Source organism: Hylobates moloch, unplaced genomic scaffold, assembly GCF_009828535.3.
Source record: "Hylobates moloch isolate HMO894 unplaced genomic scaffold, HMol_V3 SCAFFOLD_9, whole genome shotgun sequence".
Taxonomy (NCBI): Eukaryota; Metazoa; Chordata; class Mammalia; order Primates; family Hylobatidae; genus Hylobates; species Hylobates moloch.
Window position 1 is genome coordinate 5,722,417 of NW_026652284.1, and position 18,848 is coordinate 5,741,264.

The 18,848-nt window shown below is 50.9% G+C and overlaps 2 protein-coding genes across 3 annotated transcripts in view; both read right to left on the bottom strand.

Moving 5' to 3' along the window:
* ACOT7 (acyl-CoA thioesterase 7) overlaps positions 1-18,519 on the bottom strand; it is a 126,978-nt gene extending 108,459 nt beyond the window's left edge. Inside the window, exon 1 of one of the 2 annotated variants that reach the window (XM_032758739.2) lies at positions 18,008-18,519. In XM_032758739.2, coding sequence (XP_032614630.1) covers positions 18,008-18,150 — 143 coding nt within the window. In that variant the 5' untranslated portion in view covers positions 18,151-18,519. Of the gene's footprint in view, positions 1-9,640; positions 9,660-18,007 lie in introns of those variants that run through there. The other variant, XM_058444179.1, reaches the window with a different exon arrangement.
* Positions 1-18,848, bottom strand: part of NOL9 (nucleolar protein 9) — a 239,836-nt gene that overhangs the window by 55,336 nt on the left and 165,652 nt on the right. The window lies entirely within an intron of this gene.

Below are 18,848 nucleotides of genomic sequence, written 5' to 3' on the forward strand. Positions count from 1 at the left end.
GGTGGATGAGGGGCAGGTGGAAATGGCCAAGGAGGTGAGGTCTGCACTCTACTGGGGTCCCTGCCCCACCTGCCACACGCTCCTAGGTCACTGCGCCTGGAAGGCCCCAGTGTCTTCACCTGTAAATGGAGGGTGAACTGCCAAGCTGAGAGTTCTCCGTGGCCGGGACACCCTACACTATTCCACAGACTCCCCCGCCTAACCTAGGACAAGCCCCGGCATCAGTTAGCCCCTGGGTCTCGGCCAGTTGAAGGGAACAACCACGTCAAGAGTCAGAGGAGAAAAACCAAGTTTGGCATCTGCTGAAAACAATGGCTTCCCTCATTCATCCTGATCAGTTACATGGCTGAAGTTTCCACTTTATTGATTTAAAGATTTCAGCTCTGAGAAAGACACTGTTAAGATCATGGAGACACGCCGGGCGCGGTGGCTCACGCCTGTAATCCCAGCACTTTGGGAGGCCAAGGCGGGCAGATCACGAGGTCAGGAGATCGGACCATCCTGGCTAACACGGTGAAACCCCATCTCTACTAAAAATACAAAAAATCAGCCGCGCGTGGTGGCAGGCGCCGGTAGCCCCAGCTACTCAGGAGGCTGAGGCAGGAGAATGGCGGGAACCCGGGAGGCGGAGCTTGCAGTGAGCCAAGATCGCGCCACTGCACTCCAGCCTGGGCAACAGAGCAAGACTCCACCTCAAAAAAAAAAAATAATAATAATAATAGAGACAAGCCACAGACTGAGGAAAATGTTTACAAAACATATATCCGATAAACAACTTGTATCTAAAATATACAAAGAACTCTTAAAACGCAGTAATAAGAGGCCAGGTGTGGTGACTCATGCCTATAATCCCAGCACTTTGGGAGGTGGACACAGGTGGATCACTTGAGGCCAGGAGTTAGAGACCAGCCTGGCCAACGTGGAGAAACCCCAAAAATTAGCTGGGTGTGGTGGCACATGCCTGTAATCCCTGCTTGGAGATTAATTCCAGCACTTTGGGAGGCTAAGCCAGAAGAATCGCTTGAACCCAGGAGTTCAAGATCAGCCTGGGCAACATAGGGAGACCCTGTCTTCACACAAAAAAATTTTTTTTTAATTAGCCAGGCGCTAGGCGCAGTGGCTCACGCCTGTAATCCCAGCATTTTGGGAGGCCGAGGCAGGCAGATCACTTGAGGTCAGGAGTTCGAGACCAACCTGGCCAACATGGTGAAACCCTGTCTCTATTAAAAATATAAAAATTAGCCAGGCGTGGTGGCAGGCGCCTTTAATCCCAGGTACTCAGGAGGCTGAGGCAGGTGAATCACTTGAACTTGGGAGTCAGGAGGTTGCAGTGAGCTGAGATGGCGCCAGTGCACTCCAGCCTGAGCAACAACAGCGAGAAATTTGGTCTTAAAAAAAAAAAAACAAACAAACAAACAAAAAAATTAGCCAGGCACAGTGGGGTGCACCTGTAGTTATGGCTACTTGGGAGGCTGAGATAGTAAGATCACCTGAGCCCAGGAGGTTGAAGCTACAGTGAGCCGTGATTGTACCACTGCTTTCCAGCCTCGGTGACAGAGCAAGACTCTTTAAAAATAAGGTGGGAGGGGCCGGGCGCAGTGGCTCATGCATGTAATCCCAGCACTTTGGGAGGCCGAGGCGGGCGGGTCATGAGGTCAGGAGATCGAGACCAGCCTAGCCAACATGGCGAAACCCCATCTCTACTAAAAATACAAAAATTAGCAGGGCGTGGTGGTGGGCACCTGTAGTCCCAGCTACTAGGGAGGCTGAGGAAGGAGAATGGTGTGAACCCGGGAGGCAGGGCGAACATGGGCGACAGAGCGAGACTATGTCTAAAAAAAAATGAATAAAAATAAATAATAATAATAATAAGGTGGGAGGGTGGGGGCAGAGGGCCAAAGACCCGAACAGATGCCTGATATAAGAGGATATACAGACAGCAAATACGCACATGAAAAGATGCTCAACACCTTATGTCATTTGGAAACTGCAAATTAAAACAACACTGAGACACCACTACATACCTGTCAAAATGGCCTAAACCCAAAACTTCAAATGCTGGTGAGGATGTGGAGCACAGGAGCCCTCATTCACTGCTGGTGAGAATGCAAAATGGCACAGCCATTTTGGAAGATAGTTTGGCAGTTTTCTACAAAGCTAAATGTACTCTTCAATTAAATCAATCCTACATTCCATTAAACACATTAAAAAATACATGTAAAGGCCAAGTGCAGTAGCTCACGCTTATAATCCTAGCACTTCAGGAGGATGAGGCGGAAAGATCACTTGGGCCCAAGAGTTCGAGACCAGCCTGGACAACATAGTGAGACTCCATCTCTATTTAAATAATAAAAAAATACATTATGTAAAAACTTAGTAGGTACATGGAAGCAATTAAATACAAAATCAAGTAAAAATTCAAGCTGGATATGGTTAAGAATCTTACTAGAATCTTAATAGGTGTCAGATAACATGGGTCAATTCAGCAACTTCAGGCTGGTTTATGAGTGTCACCACTTCTAAGAGCCTGGCTTTTATAAGACACAAGACAAGGTGAGACCTGCCTGTCATTAAACGAAGCGCAGAGTATCAATCATGCAGGATGTAGTATCCTGAGATGCCAAAGAGTAGTATCAAAAGCAATTCCATTGTGAAAGCTGAGTTCCAAATACAAGCTACACCTGAGTGAACACAGCAACAAAACAGCAAAGAAACACACAAACATCAAAGTTTGGCACTTACTGTAAACAATGGCCAGGCGCGGTGGCTCACGCCTGTAATCCCAGCACTTTAGTAGGCCGAGGCGGGTGGATCACAAGGTCAGGAGATCGAGACCATCCTGGCTAAAATGGCGAAACCCCGTCTCTACTAAAAATACAAAAAATTAGCAGGGTGCGGTGGCGGATGCCTGTAGTCCCAGCTACTAGGGAGGCTGAGGCAGGTGAATGGCATGAACCCGGGAGGCGGAGCTTGCAGTGAGCCGAGATCGCGCCACTGCACTCCAGCCTGGGCGACAGAGCAAGACTCGTCTCAAAAAAAAAAAAAAAAACACAAAACAATGGCACCAGTTACAAGGCCAAAGCATCCACTCGCTACAATGCCACCACTGTCCAAATTAATTCCACCAGAGCAGCCCTGGGTGCCCGAGAGGTAGCGGCTCAAGGTGAGACTGGAACTGGCAGCCTGGAGATTGTCGGGAGGGGAGGGAGGGGCAGTGTCTATGACCAGCATGCCCTCTGCTGGTGGCCGAGGTGCTCCAGGACAGCGCCAGACTGGGGCAGAGAGTCCAGTTCCCTAGTGATACATTTTACAACAAAGCATACACACCACGGGCCTTCCCAGGTCCCAGCCAACAAGTTCCATGGTGGCAGGTACCACTGGGCCTTCTCCCAGTCCCGGGCTCATGGGCACACAGCCAGCGAGAGGAATGCTCTGGCCCTCCGGAACCAGGGACTTGGTTTCCTTTACAGGCTCAGAGAAGCTCCCAGCCTCACACGGCTCAGCTACCAGCCCCTGACCTGCCACAGCTGAGCCTCCGGTCCTCAGGCCAAAGGATTCAAGACAGGGCACAGAGACATCTGGGCTGTCTGGCATGGCCCTGGCAAGGTCTCCTGTGGGGACCTACCGCCAGGGAGGCCCAGACAGCAAGAGCCTATCATGTGCCATGGGACAGGCTAAAACCACAGAAGAACACTTGGGGGGAGGAGGAGGGAAGGAGGACAGAAAGGCTGGCGAGGGCAGGGACTGCTGTTCAGCAAGGGGAGGGGAACAGATGTGGACAGGCGCACAGCGTGGCCCGCCCTGAGAAGCAATGTCCCTAGAGTTCTAGTTTTATTATTGCTCAAGGGCTTTTTTTTTTTTTTTTGGAGACGGAGTCTCGCTCTGTCGCCCAGGCTGGAGTGCAGTGGCGTGATCTCGGCTCACTGCAAGCTCCGCCTCCCAGGTTCACACCATTCTCCTGCCTCAGCCTCCCGAGTAGCCAGGACTACAGGCGCCTGTCACCACACCTGGCTAATTTTTTGTATTTTTAGTAGAGACGGGGTTTCACCATGTTAGCCAGGATGGTCTCGATCTCCAGACCTCGTGATCCGCCCGCCTCAGCCTCCCAAAGTGCTGGGATTACAGGCGCGAGCAACCGCACTCGGCCTGCTCTAGGGCTTTCTGTTTCTGTCCTCAGGGTCAAAGATAAATGACCCTCAGGTATAAGAGTTCAAAGAAAGGGTGCAGTGGCTGTCTTCGGCCTCCACTTGCCAGCTGTGACCGCAAGCAAGTAACTCCACCTCTAATGCCTGCTCCCCAGCCTATAAAGAGGTGTGTCCACACGTGCAAATGGAGCTGGACCCCTACCGCACATCACACATAACAATCAACTCAAGATAGGTCAAACACCTAAATGGTAAGAGCTGAAGCTATAAAACTTTTTTTTTTTTTTTTGAGACAGGGTCTCACTGTGTCGCCCAGGCCGCAGTGCAGTACTCTGGTCTCTAACTCACTTCACTGCAGCCTTGAATTCCCAGGCTCAAGCAATCCTCTCACCTCAGCCTCCCAAGTAGTTGGTACTACAGGCATGCACCACCACACCTGGCTAACTTTTTTAATTTGTAGAGATGGGGTCTTCCTATGTTGCCCAGGCTGGTCTTGAACTCCTGAGCTCAAGCGGTCTTCCCACTTCGACCTCCCAAAGTGCTGGGATTACAGATGTGAGCCACAGGCATGATGGCCTGTAATCCCAGCAGTTTGAGAGGCTAAGGCGGGCATATCACTTGAGGTCAGGAGTCCAAGACCAGCCTGGCCAATGTGGTGAAACTCTGTCTCTGCTGGAAAAAAAAATACAAGAATTAGCCGGGTGTGGTGGCGTGCACCTGTAGTCCTAACTCCTTGGGAAGTTGAGGCAGGGGAATCACTTGAACCCAGGAGGTGGAGGTTGCAGTGAACTGAGATCATGCCACTGCACTCTAGCCTGGGCATCACAGCGAAGAAAAAGTAAAAAGACAACCCAGTGAGTGGAAAAAAATATTTGCAAATCACATCTGAAATAGCCAAACAATCATGAAAAAGAACAAAGCTGGAAGATTCACACTTTCTGATTTCAAAACTTACCACAAAGCTACAATAATCAAAACAGTATGGCATAAGCATAAAGACAGACATAAGAATCAACGGAACAGAGAGCCCAGAAACAAACTCAAATGATATATATGATCAAATAATCTATGTGACAAAGGTATAAAGACCTTTTGGCCAGGTGTGGTGGCTCACCCCTGTAATCCCAGCATGTCGGGAGGCTGAGGCGGGAGGATCACAAGGTCAGGAGTTCAAGACCAGCCTGACCAACATGGTGAAACCCCGTCTCTACTAAAAATACAAAAATTAGCCAGGCATGGTGGCACATGCCTGTAATCCCAGCTACTCAGGAGGCTGAGGCTTGAACCCAGGAGGTGGAGGTTGATGAGCTGAGATCATGCCGCCACACTCCAGCCTGGGCAACAGAGCAAGCCCATCTCAAAAAAACAAAAAAAAAAACAAAAAAAAGACCTTTCCATGGGGAAAGACAATCTTTTCAACAAATGGTGCTAAGGAACTGGATATTTACATGCAAAAGAATGAGTTGTACCTTTACCTAATAGCATATACAAAAAAAAAACTCAAAATGGATCATAAGCCTAAAAGTAAAACCTAAAACTATAAAACTCTTAGAAGAAAACATAAGGCTAAAGCTTTACAACACTGGATTTGGCGACGATTTCTTGGTTATGACATCAAAGGGACAAGGAACAAAAGAAAACAAATTGTATGTCATAAGAACTTTAAAATGTGTGCATCAACGAACAATATCAACAGAGTATAAACATATCCCACAGAATGGGAGAAATTATTTGCAAATCATATATCTGATAAGGGATTAAGGTCCAGAATATATAGAGAACTCCTAAAACACAACAATAAAAAAACCAAGCATACACATTGCATTCATGTACCAAAATACCACACTATACCCATAAATATGTACAATTATTATGCGTTAAAAACAATAAAAGCAAAAATGGACACAGGGACTTTCTCAAACACCAAAAGCTATAGTCTTCAGTTTCAGAACACTGATGAAAATTTGAAAAATATATACATGGATACTTATATAGATACACAAGTATATGTATATAACATGCACATAATATACACTACACCTATACATGTCTATGTTCAAGTATACGAATAAATATACAAACAGTTTAGCAATACATTTAATTTTCAGTTTAAAAAAAAAAACCTGATTCAAAAATGAGCAAAGAACTTGAGTAGACATTTCTACAAAGAAAAAATACAGCTGACAAATAAACACATGAAAAGACGCTCAACATCACTAAACATTAGGGAAATGCAAAGCAAAACCACAGTGAAACACCACTGCACACCCATTAGGATGGCTACTAAAAACAACAGAAAATAACAAGTACTGACAAGGATGCCCAGAAACCAGAACCCATGTACGCTGTCGGTGGAAATGTAAAACGGCATAGCCACTGTGGAAAACAGTATGGTCGTTTCTTGAAAGATTTAAAACAGAATTGCCATATGATCCAGCAATTCCACTTCTGGGTAGATATCCTAAAGAACTGAAAACGGGGTCTCTGCTGTGTTCATAGCAGAATTATTCACAAGCTAAAATGTGGGATTAACCCAAGTGTCCATCCACAGATGATGGGATAAGCAAAATGTGGTCTATGCATGAAATGGAACATGATTCAGCCTTCAAAGGGAAGGGAATGAGTTGGGCGTGGTGGCTCACGCCTGTAATCCCGACACTTTGGGAGGCTGAGGCGGGTGGATCATAAGGTCAGGAGATCAATACTATCCTGGCTAACACAGTGAAACCCCATCTCTACTAAAAATACAAAAAAAAAAAAAATTAGTTGGGCGTGGTGGTGGACGCCTGTAGTCCCAGCTACTCGGGAGGCTGAGGCAGGAGAATGGTGTGAACCCAGGAGGCGGAGCTTGCAGTGAGGTGAGCTTGCGCACTGCACTCCAGCACTGCACTCCAGCCTGGGTGAAAGTCCAAGACTTGGCCAGGCACGGTGGCTCACGCCTGTAATCTCAGCACTTTGGGAGGCTGAGGCAGGCGGATCACGAGGTCAAGACCATCCTGGCCAACATAGGGAAACCCTGTCTCTACTAAAAATACAAAAATTAGCTGGGCGTGGTGGTGGGCACCTGTAGTCCCAGCTACTCAGGGGGCTGAGGCAGGAGAATCGCTTGAATCTGGGAGGCAGAGGTTGCAGTGAGCCAAGATTGTGCCACCACACTCCAGCCTGGGTGACAGAGCGAGACTCTGTCTCAAAAAAAAAAAAAAAAAACTGAGCTGGACATTTAACAATGATTAAAATGAGCCTGGGAAACATAGTGAGACGTAGTAGGTGACAGAGCAAATATGGCTACAAATACATATATGGTAGCCAGGTACTGTGACTCACACCTGTAATCCCAACACTTTGGGAGACAGACCGAGATGGGCAGATCCCTTGAGCTCAGGAGTTTGAGACCAGCCTGGCCAATGTGGCGAAATCCTGTCTCTACAAAAACTACAAAAATTACCCAGGTGTGGTGGCACGTGCCTATAGTCCCAGCTACTCGGTGGCTGAGGCAGGAGGATCACTTGAGGTAGAGGCTCAGTGACCGAGATTGCGCCACTGCATGCGGCCCAGAAGACAGAGTAACACCCTGTCTCAATTTAAAAAACAAAACAAAACAAAAACTGCCATCTTAACCATATACATATATACATATCATTAAGATGGCAGTATTTTTTTTTTGACCCAGGATAGAGCAATGTCACAATTTGGCCTCACTGCAACTCACCTCCAAGTTCAACAATTCTCCTGCCTCACCTTCCATACTGGGGTACGTTTCACCATGTTGGCCAGGCTGGTCTACAACTCCTGACCTCAGGTGATCCACCCACCTTGGCCTCCCAAAGTGGTGGGAATACAGGCGTGAGCCACCGTGCCCGGCTAAGACGGCAGATTTTTTTAATGATAAATTATATATTATGTGTATTTTAACACAGTTTTTTTTTTTTTTTTTTTTGAAAGACAGGGTCTTGATCTGTCGCCCAGGCTGGATTGCAGTGGTGTAATCAGCTCACTGCAGCCTCCACTTCCTGGGTTCAAGCAATCTTCCTGCCTCAATCTCCTGAGTGGCTGAGACTACAGGCACACCCCACCTACTCAGCATCTGGATAATTTTTTTTTTTTTTTTTTTTTTTGAGAGGGAGTCTTGCTCTGTCGCCCAGGCTGGAGTGCAGTGGCGGGATCTCAGCTCACTGCAAGCTCTGCCTCCCGGGTTCACGCCATTCTCCTGCCTCAGCCTCCCAAGTAGCTGGGACTACAGGCGCCCGCCACCACGCCTGGCTAATTTTTTTGTATTTTTAGCAGAGATGGGGTTTCACCGTGTTAGCCAGGATGGTCTCGATCTCCTGCCCTCGTGATCCACCCACCTTGGCCTCCCAAAGTGCTGGGATTACAGGCATGAGCCACCACGCCCGGCCAACATCTGGCTAATTTTTTAATTTTTAGTAGAGATCAGGTCTTGCTATGCTGCCCAGGCTGACAACTTTTTTGAATTGGAAAATTTTCTTAATTAAAAAATTGTATCTGAGAACGGACTTGCATCTAGAATATATAAGGAGCTCTCATCACTCAATAACAAAAAGACAATTAAGCCAACTGGAAAACAGAGGAAAGATCTGACTAGACAGTTCTCTAAAAATACACAGTGGTCAATAAGCACATGAATAGATGCTCAGTATCATCTTCTCTCATTAGGGAAATGTACATCAAAGCCACAGTGAGATACCACTGCACATCTACTAGCATGGCTAGAATTCAAAAGATGGATAATAACAGGTGTTGATAAGGATATGGGGAAATTGAATCCTTTTTACACTGCTGGTGGGAATGTGAAATGGTGCAGCCACTTTGGAAACAGTCTCGTAATTCCTCAAGAGGATAACCACAAAATTACCATATGACCCAAAAATTCTATTCCTCGGCAAGCTGTTTTTACTCATGCTTTTAATAACAAACATGGGTGTCTCTTCAACCCCACTTCTCCAACTCTCCGACACTAGGTGGGTGTCCTACAATTCAATTAAAGTCTGCCACTACCTTCTGCGGTGTAGGAAGGTAAGGCTGAAAGCGCTAACCCGCTAATCCTCCCTTGGTCTTTCTGGAGACCAGCTCCCATCCTGAAGCTATATAGGGCCCCCAGCCACCAGTTCTCTCATTAGCATACTAGACACTCTTAGGACTACAGAGGTCCCAAGGGCTTGGGGAGCTCCATGTCAGGAGAACAAAAAACCCTCCTGCCACCACTTTCAAAATTGATGGAGGTCATGGTCCCACAGCTCTGTGAACAAAAAACTGAAATCTACTAGCTTGTGCACATTAGTGAATGAATTGTATGGCATGCGAACTATAACCCAATAAAGCTGGCACAAAGGGGGAGGTATGTATGCCCATACAACAGAGTTTCTGTAAAGTTTAGGAGAAATAAAGTATGCAAAAGCCATCTGTAAGCAGCTCAATACTGCACTGTTAGGATCAGCCAATCGTGCAGGGACAGCTCCCTCTGGCCTCGCACCAACCTTCTGGTCTAAAATCACAGCTCAACCTCCAGCCTAGGGACAAAGCAGGGCACGGATGCCAGCTGCCAGCTGTGAGCCAGCACAGCTGCTGGCTCGCAGGAGCCTTGATCTGCAGAGGCCCAGATTCCCACAGCCCAGGGTTGCCAGGTCACCTCCTCCAACAAAGCCTGGGGGTTCCGCTGGTCCCTAGGGGAAGAACATGCCTGGTCTCCACTGATGATGGCCATTTAAATGGGCACCTTCAATCCAGCAAAACACACAGCTCATCCAATACCCGGCCCTACTACCCTCCCCAAAACTCCTCCAAGTTATGTGGCCCAAGGCCCTGGCTGCCCAGTTGGCCTTGCAAGCGGGACACCATAGGCACAAAATATTCCCAGTCATCCTACCTTCCAGTAATGCAGGCTCCACAGGGTGGGAGATCAGCCCTGGGTCCAACCCCCTGGATGGGAGCGCAGCACCCTCGCCAGGGCCCCATACATCCCTGGCCAGCCACCAGCCTCCTGGAAGATGCCTGCCTCCCAAACTCACAGAGCCGGAGAGCCCTGGCAAGCAGCTTCATCCTGCAGTAAGTGGGCAAACTGTTTACCCAGTGACAAGCATGATGCCCGGCAGAGCCTAAGCCTGTGTCTGCCTGGCCGGCTCAGCAGTGAGCCGCTCTGATCCCTCCCTGATAGAAAGCACCAGGCTCCTGCTCCTCCTAGGACTGCCCCTCCCCGACCAGCCCCCAGCAAGCCGCCTCCTCGGCTTCCGGAACTGGATCACAGGATGTTCTCTACAAAAGACCAGTGATGCAAGGAATCCATGACTCGGCCTGAACTCACAGACAGGGAAACAGGACAAGGCCACCACCCCTCTGCGGGAGAAGATGAACTGGGTGGGGTCGCAAGCAACACTCATAAGGGTTCCCACCTCCAGGACCTTAAAACTCGCACCACTCAGGCTGGCCCTCAGGCAAGTAGAAGAACGAGTTCCACCCGGGCCGAGTTCTACCTGGGCAGAGAGGTCTTGGCTCATAGGCACCAGGAGAGCTGGATGGCTGCGGGGAAGCCGAGGAAGGCCAACACACCGCACAACACAGCAGGTGCCTGGCCCCTCTCTGACAGTGGCCCTCAAGCTCCAGGAGGGCCGAGGAAAATGCAGATTCCAGGGCCTACCCCTCCCTGACCTTCCCCGCCCCTGGAGTTAGAGGCAGTGGCTCTGGGGTGGAGGCTCAGGAGGCTGATTTTCTTTTTATTCTTCGTTGTGGTAAACATCAAATGCTTTTAAGAGTAGAGGGAGGAGGGAGCGAACCCCTATGTCCCCATCAAGCAGCCCCAAAACAGTCAGCTCAGGGCATCTCTGGTCTCTGCTCCCACCTGCTCCCCATGCCAGGTTATTCTGCAGCAAATCCCGGACTTCCCAGTACGACATCGTAAATATGTCTGCATTTCCTCTCAAAGATAAAAGCTCCCTGTAAAAAACCTAAAGGAGGGGTATGGTGACTCATGCCCATAATTCCAGCACTTTGGGAGGCCGAGGTGGGAAGATCACTTGAGCCCAGGAGTTCGAGACCCGCCTGGGCAACAAAGTGAGATCATGTCTCTACAAAAAATCTTTTTAACATTAGCCAGGCATGGAGGCGTGCACTTGTAGTCCCAGCTACTCGAGAGGCTGAGGTTGGAGAATCCCTTGAGCCCAGGAGGTTGGGGCTGCAGAGAACCATGACTGCACCACTGTACCACTTAGTTGCCTGGGTAACTAAGCGAGACCCTGTCTCATATAAAAACAAAAACCACAAAACAAAGATCTCATCTAAAATATCATTCAAATTCCTAGTATCATTAAATAGCAAGTGACTTCATGTTTCTGTCCTAAATGAATTGAAATCTGCATTTGTGAACTTCATTCACAAGATCCCAAGTCTTTGTTGCCGGGTGAAGAGAAACTGCAGTGTGCAGTGAACAGGGTACTACAGGACTACAGGGATACAGGAGTGAGGCCCAGCACTGAGCTCGATCCAGTTCCATCAACACGAAATTCTAGAAGAAGCACAGCGAGTGAGTGAAAGCAGATCTTTTTGCCAGGGGCCAACAGTAGGGGAATTTTGGGAGTCTGGAAATATTCGACATCACAACTGGGCTGGCCACTACCCAGTGTGCACACTCATCAAAACTCAGCAAATTGTATGTTTCAAATATTCTTGTGTATGCATTCTAAATATATCTCAATAAAGCTGGTTTAAAAAAGCAAACTACAAAACAATTATCCTACCTTAAAAAAAAAGTAGTGATTCCTTAAAATCATTATCAAGGGACTATTCAAGTTTCCCCATTATCTCCTCAATCTTCATCTTGTTGACTCTCTGCTGAAGTACTATTCACATGCAGAAAACCCGTATTTGCAACAGACTTCCCCAGCTATTCCCACGCAGGAGTCCAAGGATGGGGAGGCACATCCTTGATCCCCCTCCCCAGGAGGGCTCTGAGAGAGGCCAAGGGGTGGGATGGCAAGACAGCCTATGGAGTCACCCCCTGGTGCAGGCTACACAGGCCAGGTGGGTCACACAGGAGAAAGCCACTTCTGGTCTGACCAGAACTGGGGAGCCAGCCAGCTGCAGGTGCCAATTCCAGGGCAATGCCAGGCTAACTGGCCCACTTACAGGGTGAGGTTGGACAGTGGGTAGACAAAGGCCTCCCCACGCACAGGCTCTCTGGGATACAAAGACTGCCTCTTCGCCCAGGGTCCCCACATCCCAGCAGCAAGAGAGCCAGCACTGTAAATCATTTTACAGAATGCTCCAGAATACAAGCTCTGAGTGTGGCTTCTGTAAATCAGGTTCTTTCTTTGTTTGTTTTTTGTTTTGTTTTTTTTTTGAGATGGAGTTTTGCTCGTTACCCAGGCTGAGGTGCAATGGCACAATCTCGGCTCACTGCAACCTCCGCCTCCCAGGTTCAAGCGATTCTCCTGCCTCAGTTTCCCAAGTAACTGGGATTACAGGCACCCGCCACCACGCCCAGCTAATTTTTTTTTTTTTTTTTTTGAGACCAAGTCTCGCTCTGTCGCCCAGGCTGGAGTGCAGTGGCGGGATCTCAGCTCACTGCAAGCTCCGCCTCCCGGGTTCATGCCACTCTCCTGCCTCAGCCTCCCCAGCAGCTGGGACTACAGGCGCACACCGCCACGCCCGCCTAATTTTTTGTATTTTTAATAGAGATGGGGTTTCACCGTGTTAGCCAGGATGGTTTCGATCTCCTGACCTCGTAATCCGCCCACCTGGGCCTCCCAAAGTGCTGGGATTACAGGCGTGAGCCACCGCGCCTGGCCCACACCCAGCTAATTTTTGTATTTTTAGTAGAGATGGGGTTTCATCATGTTGGCCAGGATGGTCTCTATCTCTTGACCTCATGATCCACCTGCCTTGGCTTCCCAAAGTGCTGGGATTACAGGCTTCAGCCACAGTTCCTGGCCAGGTTCTTTCTTTTCATGAATTCCGTTATAAAACCAAAGACAGAACCGGGCCTGGTGCAGTGGCTCACACCTGTAATTCCAGCACTTTGGGAGGCCGAAGCGGGCAGATCACTTAAGGTCAGGAGTTCGAGACCAGCCTGGCCAACACAGTGAAACCCCGTCTCTACTAAAAATACAAAAATTAGCCGAGTGTGGTGGTGGGTGCCTGTAGTCCCAGCTACTCAGGAAGCTGAGGAGAGGAGAATTGCTTGAACTGGGGAGGCAGAGGTTGCAGTGAGTCAAGATCCTGTCACTGCACTCCAGCCTGGGCGACAGAGTGAGACTCTCTTAAAAAAAAAAAAAAAAAGGGCTGGGCGCAGTGGCTCATGCCTGTAATCCTAGCACTTTGGGAGGACGAGGTGGGCAGACCACAAGGTCAGGAGATTGAGACCACCCTGGCTAACACGGTGAAACCCTGTCTCTAATAAAAATACAAAAAAAATTAGCCGGGCATGGTGGTGGGCGCTTGTAGTCCCAGCTACTTGGGAGGCTGAGGCAGGAGAATGGCGTGAACCCAGGAGGCGGAGCTTGCAGTGAGCCGAGATCGCGCCATTGCACTCCAGACTGGGAACAGAGCGAGACTCCATCTCAGGAAAAAAAAAAAAAAGACAAAGGTAGAGCCCCTCTTTGTCTTTTCCCTTGGGGGAAATAATTCTAACCCCATAACATACTGAAATTCATAGCCACTCAACTGCTGTTTATTGACCTGTCAACTAGACCCCAGACACTATTCTAGGTATTCATGGTACCACACGGTACAACACAATTCCTGATCTCAGGAAACTTCCTGGTAGATCTGCATCTAAGAGCATAGCAAGCAAAGAAAACACAAAAAAACCTTGTAGATTTCACACATCTACCTATAAATAAAGCATGCCAAGTTATCTGCCTGCTGGGTGGTGTCCATGCCAAGGTCCCCCTCCATCAGCATGGTTATTCCAGAGCTGGCTACAGTCCCCAGAAAGCCTTGGAGTTTCCTTTAGATACACCCTGCCCCTCACAGACCTACCAGTAAATTGATGTTTAAATTTCTCTACATATTGCACGCCCCAAAAGATAGCCACCAGCCACAGGTGGCTACCCACCTGAATTTAAATTGATGCAATTAAAAACTCTGTTCCTGTCAGCCCGGCGCGGTGGCTCACGCTTGTAATCCCAGCACTTTGGGAGGCCGAGGCGGCCGGATCACGAGGTCAGGAGATCGAGACCACGGTGAAACCCCGTCTCTACTAAAAAAAAACACAAAAAATTAGCCGGGCGTGGTGGCGGGTGCCTGTAGTCCCAGCTACTCGGAGAGGCTGAGGCAGGAGAATGGCATGAACCCGGGAGGCGGAGCTTGCAGTGAGCCGAGATTGTGCCACTGCACTCCAGCCTGGGCAACAGAGCGAGACTCCGTCTCAAAAAAAAAAAAAAAAAAAAAAATTCTGTTCCTTTCGAGACCAGCCTGACCAACATGGTGAAACTCCATCTCTACTAAAAAAATAAAAAAAATTAGCTGGGCATGGTGGCAGGCGCGTGTAATCCCAAGTACTCAGGAGGCTGAGGCAGGAGAATCAGTAGAACCTCAGAGGCAGAGGTTGCAGTGAGCCGAGATGGCATCTAGCCTGGGGGACAGGGCAAGACTCCATCTCAAAAAAAAAAAAAAAGCCCCTATCCCTTCAACAGTGTCTGAACTGAGAACATGTGACCATTCTGTCTAAGATGGTGGGGATTTGGACATCCTCACCCCTGCTAGACTGTGACCCCTTAAGGCAGGGGCCAAATTTTCCACACGTTTCCCTCCTGGTGCTATGCTTCTTGGCAGTGTCCAGTAAAGCCTTGTTAAATTCATGGGCATGGCTGTGCTAGGCCAGGAGGCTCCTCTTTCAACTTGGGGTGTCAGCTCAGATGTCCTTAAAGGGCTCCCCATCCTAGTACAGTCACTCTCCAGTGTCCTGCGGTTTCTCTGAGTCCAGCCGATGTGACCACAGCCTTCTCTTCACAGGCCTACCCCTACCACCACTCCCGCCTACTCCTTTGGCAGTCACGCTCTGCACCTGAGGCTCACCTGCTCACTCATGAGCAGGGGCAGCCAGGCATCCTGCTCACCAGTCGTCTGGCCAAGGCAGCCACTTAGAAACAATATGCAATTGGCCAGGCACGGTGGCTAATGCCTGTAATTCTCAGCACTTTGGGAGGCCGAGGCAGGCAGATCATCTAAGGTCAGGAGTTCGAGACCAGCCTGGCCAACATGGTGAAACCCCATCTCTGCTAAAAATACAAAAATTAGCTGGGCACGGTGGTGCACGCCTGTAGTCCCAGCTACTCGGGAAGCTGAGGCAGGAGAATCACTTGAACTAAGGAGACAGAGGTTGCAGTTAGCCGAGAGTGTGTCACCGCACTCCAGCCTGGGTGACAAAGTGAGACTCCATCTCCAAGAAAAAGAAACAATATGCAATTGTGAAGCTAAGATAGCAGACTTGGTTTACAGTGGGTAAGAAAAAGCACACACGGGCCGGGCGCAGTGGCTCATGCCTGTAATCCCAGCACTTTGGGAGGACAAGGCGGGCAGATCACCTGAGGTCAGGAGTTCAAGACCAGCCTGGCCAACATGGTGAAACCCCGTCTCTACTAAAAATACAAAAATTAGCCAGGCATGACGGCGGGTGCCTATAATCCCAGGAACTCAGGAGGCTGAGGAGGGAGAATCGCTTGAACCCAGGAGGCAGAGGTTGCAGTGAGCTGAGATCGCACCATTGCATTCCAGTCTGGGTGACAGAGCAAGACTGTCTCAAAAAAAAAAACAAAAAAAGCACACACTTACTGTATGGAAGTGTCTAAAGCTATACAAAAATCTAGTAACTAGGCTGGGAGCAGTGGCTCACGCCTGTAATCCCAGCACTTTGAGAGGCTGAGGCGGGAGGATCACCTGAGGTCAGGAGTTCAAGACCAGCCTGGCCAACATGGAGAAACCCCGTCTCTACTAAAAACCCAAAAATTAGCCAGGCATGGTGGCGCACTCTTGTAGTCCCAGCTACTTGGGAGGCTGAGGCCCAAGAATCACTTGAGCCCGGGAGGCAAGGGCTGCAGTGAGCTGAGATTGGGCCACTGTACTCCAGCCCGGGTGACAGAGTGAGACTCTGTCTCAAAAAACAAAAAATCTAGTAACTGTTAGAAGCTGGGTGAAAAAAGACAACATGTATAAATTGGCTATTCACCATCCTGAAAAAGTAAATAAAAGGCCAGCCTTCCACAGGAAGATTTAAATCAAGGTTTCCTTTATTCAGGAGAGGGGTGGGAAGAATACTGGATCTAGAGTCAGAAGACTTTGGCAGGGGCTGTCCCTGGAGCTCCTGGAGCAGGATGACCTTACACAGTTAACTCAACTCCCAAAACTGCCATTTCCTCCTCCACACAGGTAAGGGTGGCACTACTGACCATCAATCTCCCAGGGAAGTCGGGCAAACCAAGTAGGATGAAACAGGTATAAGCTCTTTGCAAACCATGGAGCCCAAGGTTCCCAGCCAATACTCAGCAGAGCTGATTCAGGGACCTGATGCAGGCCGTCTGTCTCCAGTTATTTCCATTTTTTTTGCCCCCCTTTCCCCATCTCCAGAGTCGATGGGACCAGAACAGCCACACAGCCAAAGTCAAAGGGGCAGGGCTCCCCCAAAGACGTTCCCCCTCTGGAAAAGTCAAAACCGACCTTGAGGTAAGGAGAGGCCCTCGACCAGGCCAGAAGATGAGACTGAGAGTCAAGGAGCACCGTTGACCCAGGACTTGCTATATGCCCAGCCTCCCCAGAGATGTCAACATCTACAGGAAAGTAACTTGCTTCTATTGGACTTGGCTTGAGCCCAAGGTCAGTCTGTGATGCCCAACCCCCAAATGTGAGGAACCCACTACCAAAACAGAAAGCAGCTCTCTCTCCTGGTAGTCCATCAAGCAGGATAGGACCGGTCGCAGGCCACCGAGCCTGTGTGCAGTGGCTGAAAACCTAGACTCCTTGTCCTCACTTAGCTCATGCACAAATGCCAGCCTGCTGCTTCCGATTCTGCCGAAGAGAACTGCAAAGTAACCTTGAGGCTGCCCTCCCCACCTCCTATGGGAAATGAGCTTGTTCATGATCTCCAGCCTCCAGCTTCCTCTGGGGGCCTGCATCTATCTACTCAGTACCTGGTGGAGGAAGAGGGGGTGCTCTAGAAAGACAACCCTTTGCCTCTATTGTGTAAGATGCTTTCAAGCCCAATAGACCACTGATTCCTTTTTCTTGATAGTAAACTGTTAGAGACAGACAGTATTATCTGTTCTTCCTTTTAACACCTGCCCTCCCCCAAACCGAAGCAGTGCACTGAAGACGGTAGCTCTGCAACCTCCTCCCACAGAGGCACCCACCGAGGGGCTCGCGCGGCTCTGGGCACCTCCCCTCCACCTCTGGGGGCTTTGGTTAGCGCAGCACAACCGCCGAGGTAACGATCCCGAATCCTCGAGGAGGCTAAGCAGGACCATGGGGCTGAGGCTCCGGGATGCTCGGGCGAGGCCCGAGGCGGGGCGGCCCACGGGCGCCGGTCGCCGGGCTCTGGAGCTGTGCATTGACCTCCGCCCACCCCGTCTCTGCCTGGCTTTCTCGCCCTAACGGCCCGTGGCGCGGCCGCCGCCCTGGAGATGCGGCCGGAAGGAGCCAGCGGGAGGCGGGCGGGGGCCGCCCGGCTTGTGCGGCATCGCGAGTCGCATCCCGGCCGCAGGCGGGCGGGGGTCCGGGGCGGCGGCACGGGAGGCCGTGCGGGGAATCGGCAGGCGGGGGCGGCCTCGCGGGTGGGGACCACAGGGCCGAGTGGGGCAGGCCGGGGGCGGTGACCGGCGTGCCTGGCCGCTGCAGGCTGCGCGCGGGCCCTCTCTTACCGGCAGATCTGGATGGCGGACGGCGTCTCGACGTCTGGGCCCGACATGCTGGGGGCTGCGGCGGCGGATGCGGCGGGCGGCTGCAGAAAGGCGCAGGTGTCTGGCAGGCCCGGCGCGGAATGAATGAGCCTGGGCCGCGCCATAAAGGGGGAGGGCGGAGGTGGAGCGATGGGGCCGGTGAGGCGGGGCCTGCGCGCCGGGGGCGAATCGAACGCGGCCTCCCCGCGCCGACCCCGCCCCCGCGCCGGCCCCACCCCGAGCCCCGCCCCCCAGGCCGCCAAGGCTGCCGCGAGCTCGCCCGGGCGTAGGATTCTGGCGGCGTGAGGGCCCAGGCTAGCGGCGCTTCCAGAAGGTTCGGTGGCGGTTGGACCGCGCCGGTGCGGGGAAGGCCGGCGAGCCGCAGCAGCCGCGTCCGACTTGATGGCAGCCCCGAGGGAAGCGTCTGGGGCGGCCCAAGTGGCGGAGCAGGGCGGACTTGGGCCCTCGCTCTCTGCGCGGCGGTAAATATTTGTGCTGGGCGTTCCCGGCCGCCCGCGCTGCCGATTCGCTGCCGCGCCCAGTGCCTGGGCGGCAGGATGAGGTCAGAGCGGAAGGCGCGGCCCGGGCGCCTGGCAGTCGGCCCGACTCCCAACCTCGCCCCCAACCCACCCCGGCACCAGTCGCCCGCATCGCGGCTCTCGCTAAGATCGGCCCTAAGAGAGAATGGAAGGCTGTTTCCTGGAAAGGAGCATTGGTGACGGCTGCTGGGAAGACACGGGGAACTGAACGGGCCTTTGCTGCCGCAGCACAAAGCGTCAGGAGGTGGGGAGGAGGAAAGGCCCGCGCCTGTCTGCACCGCGTG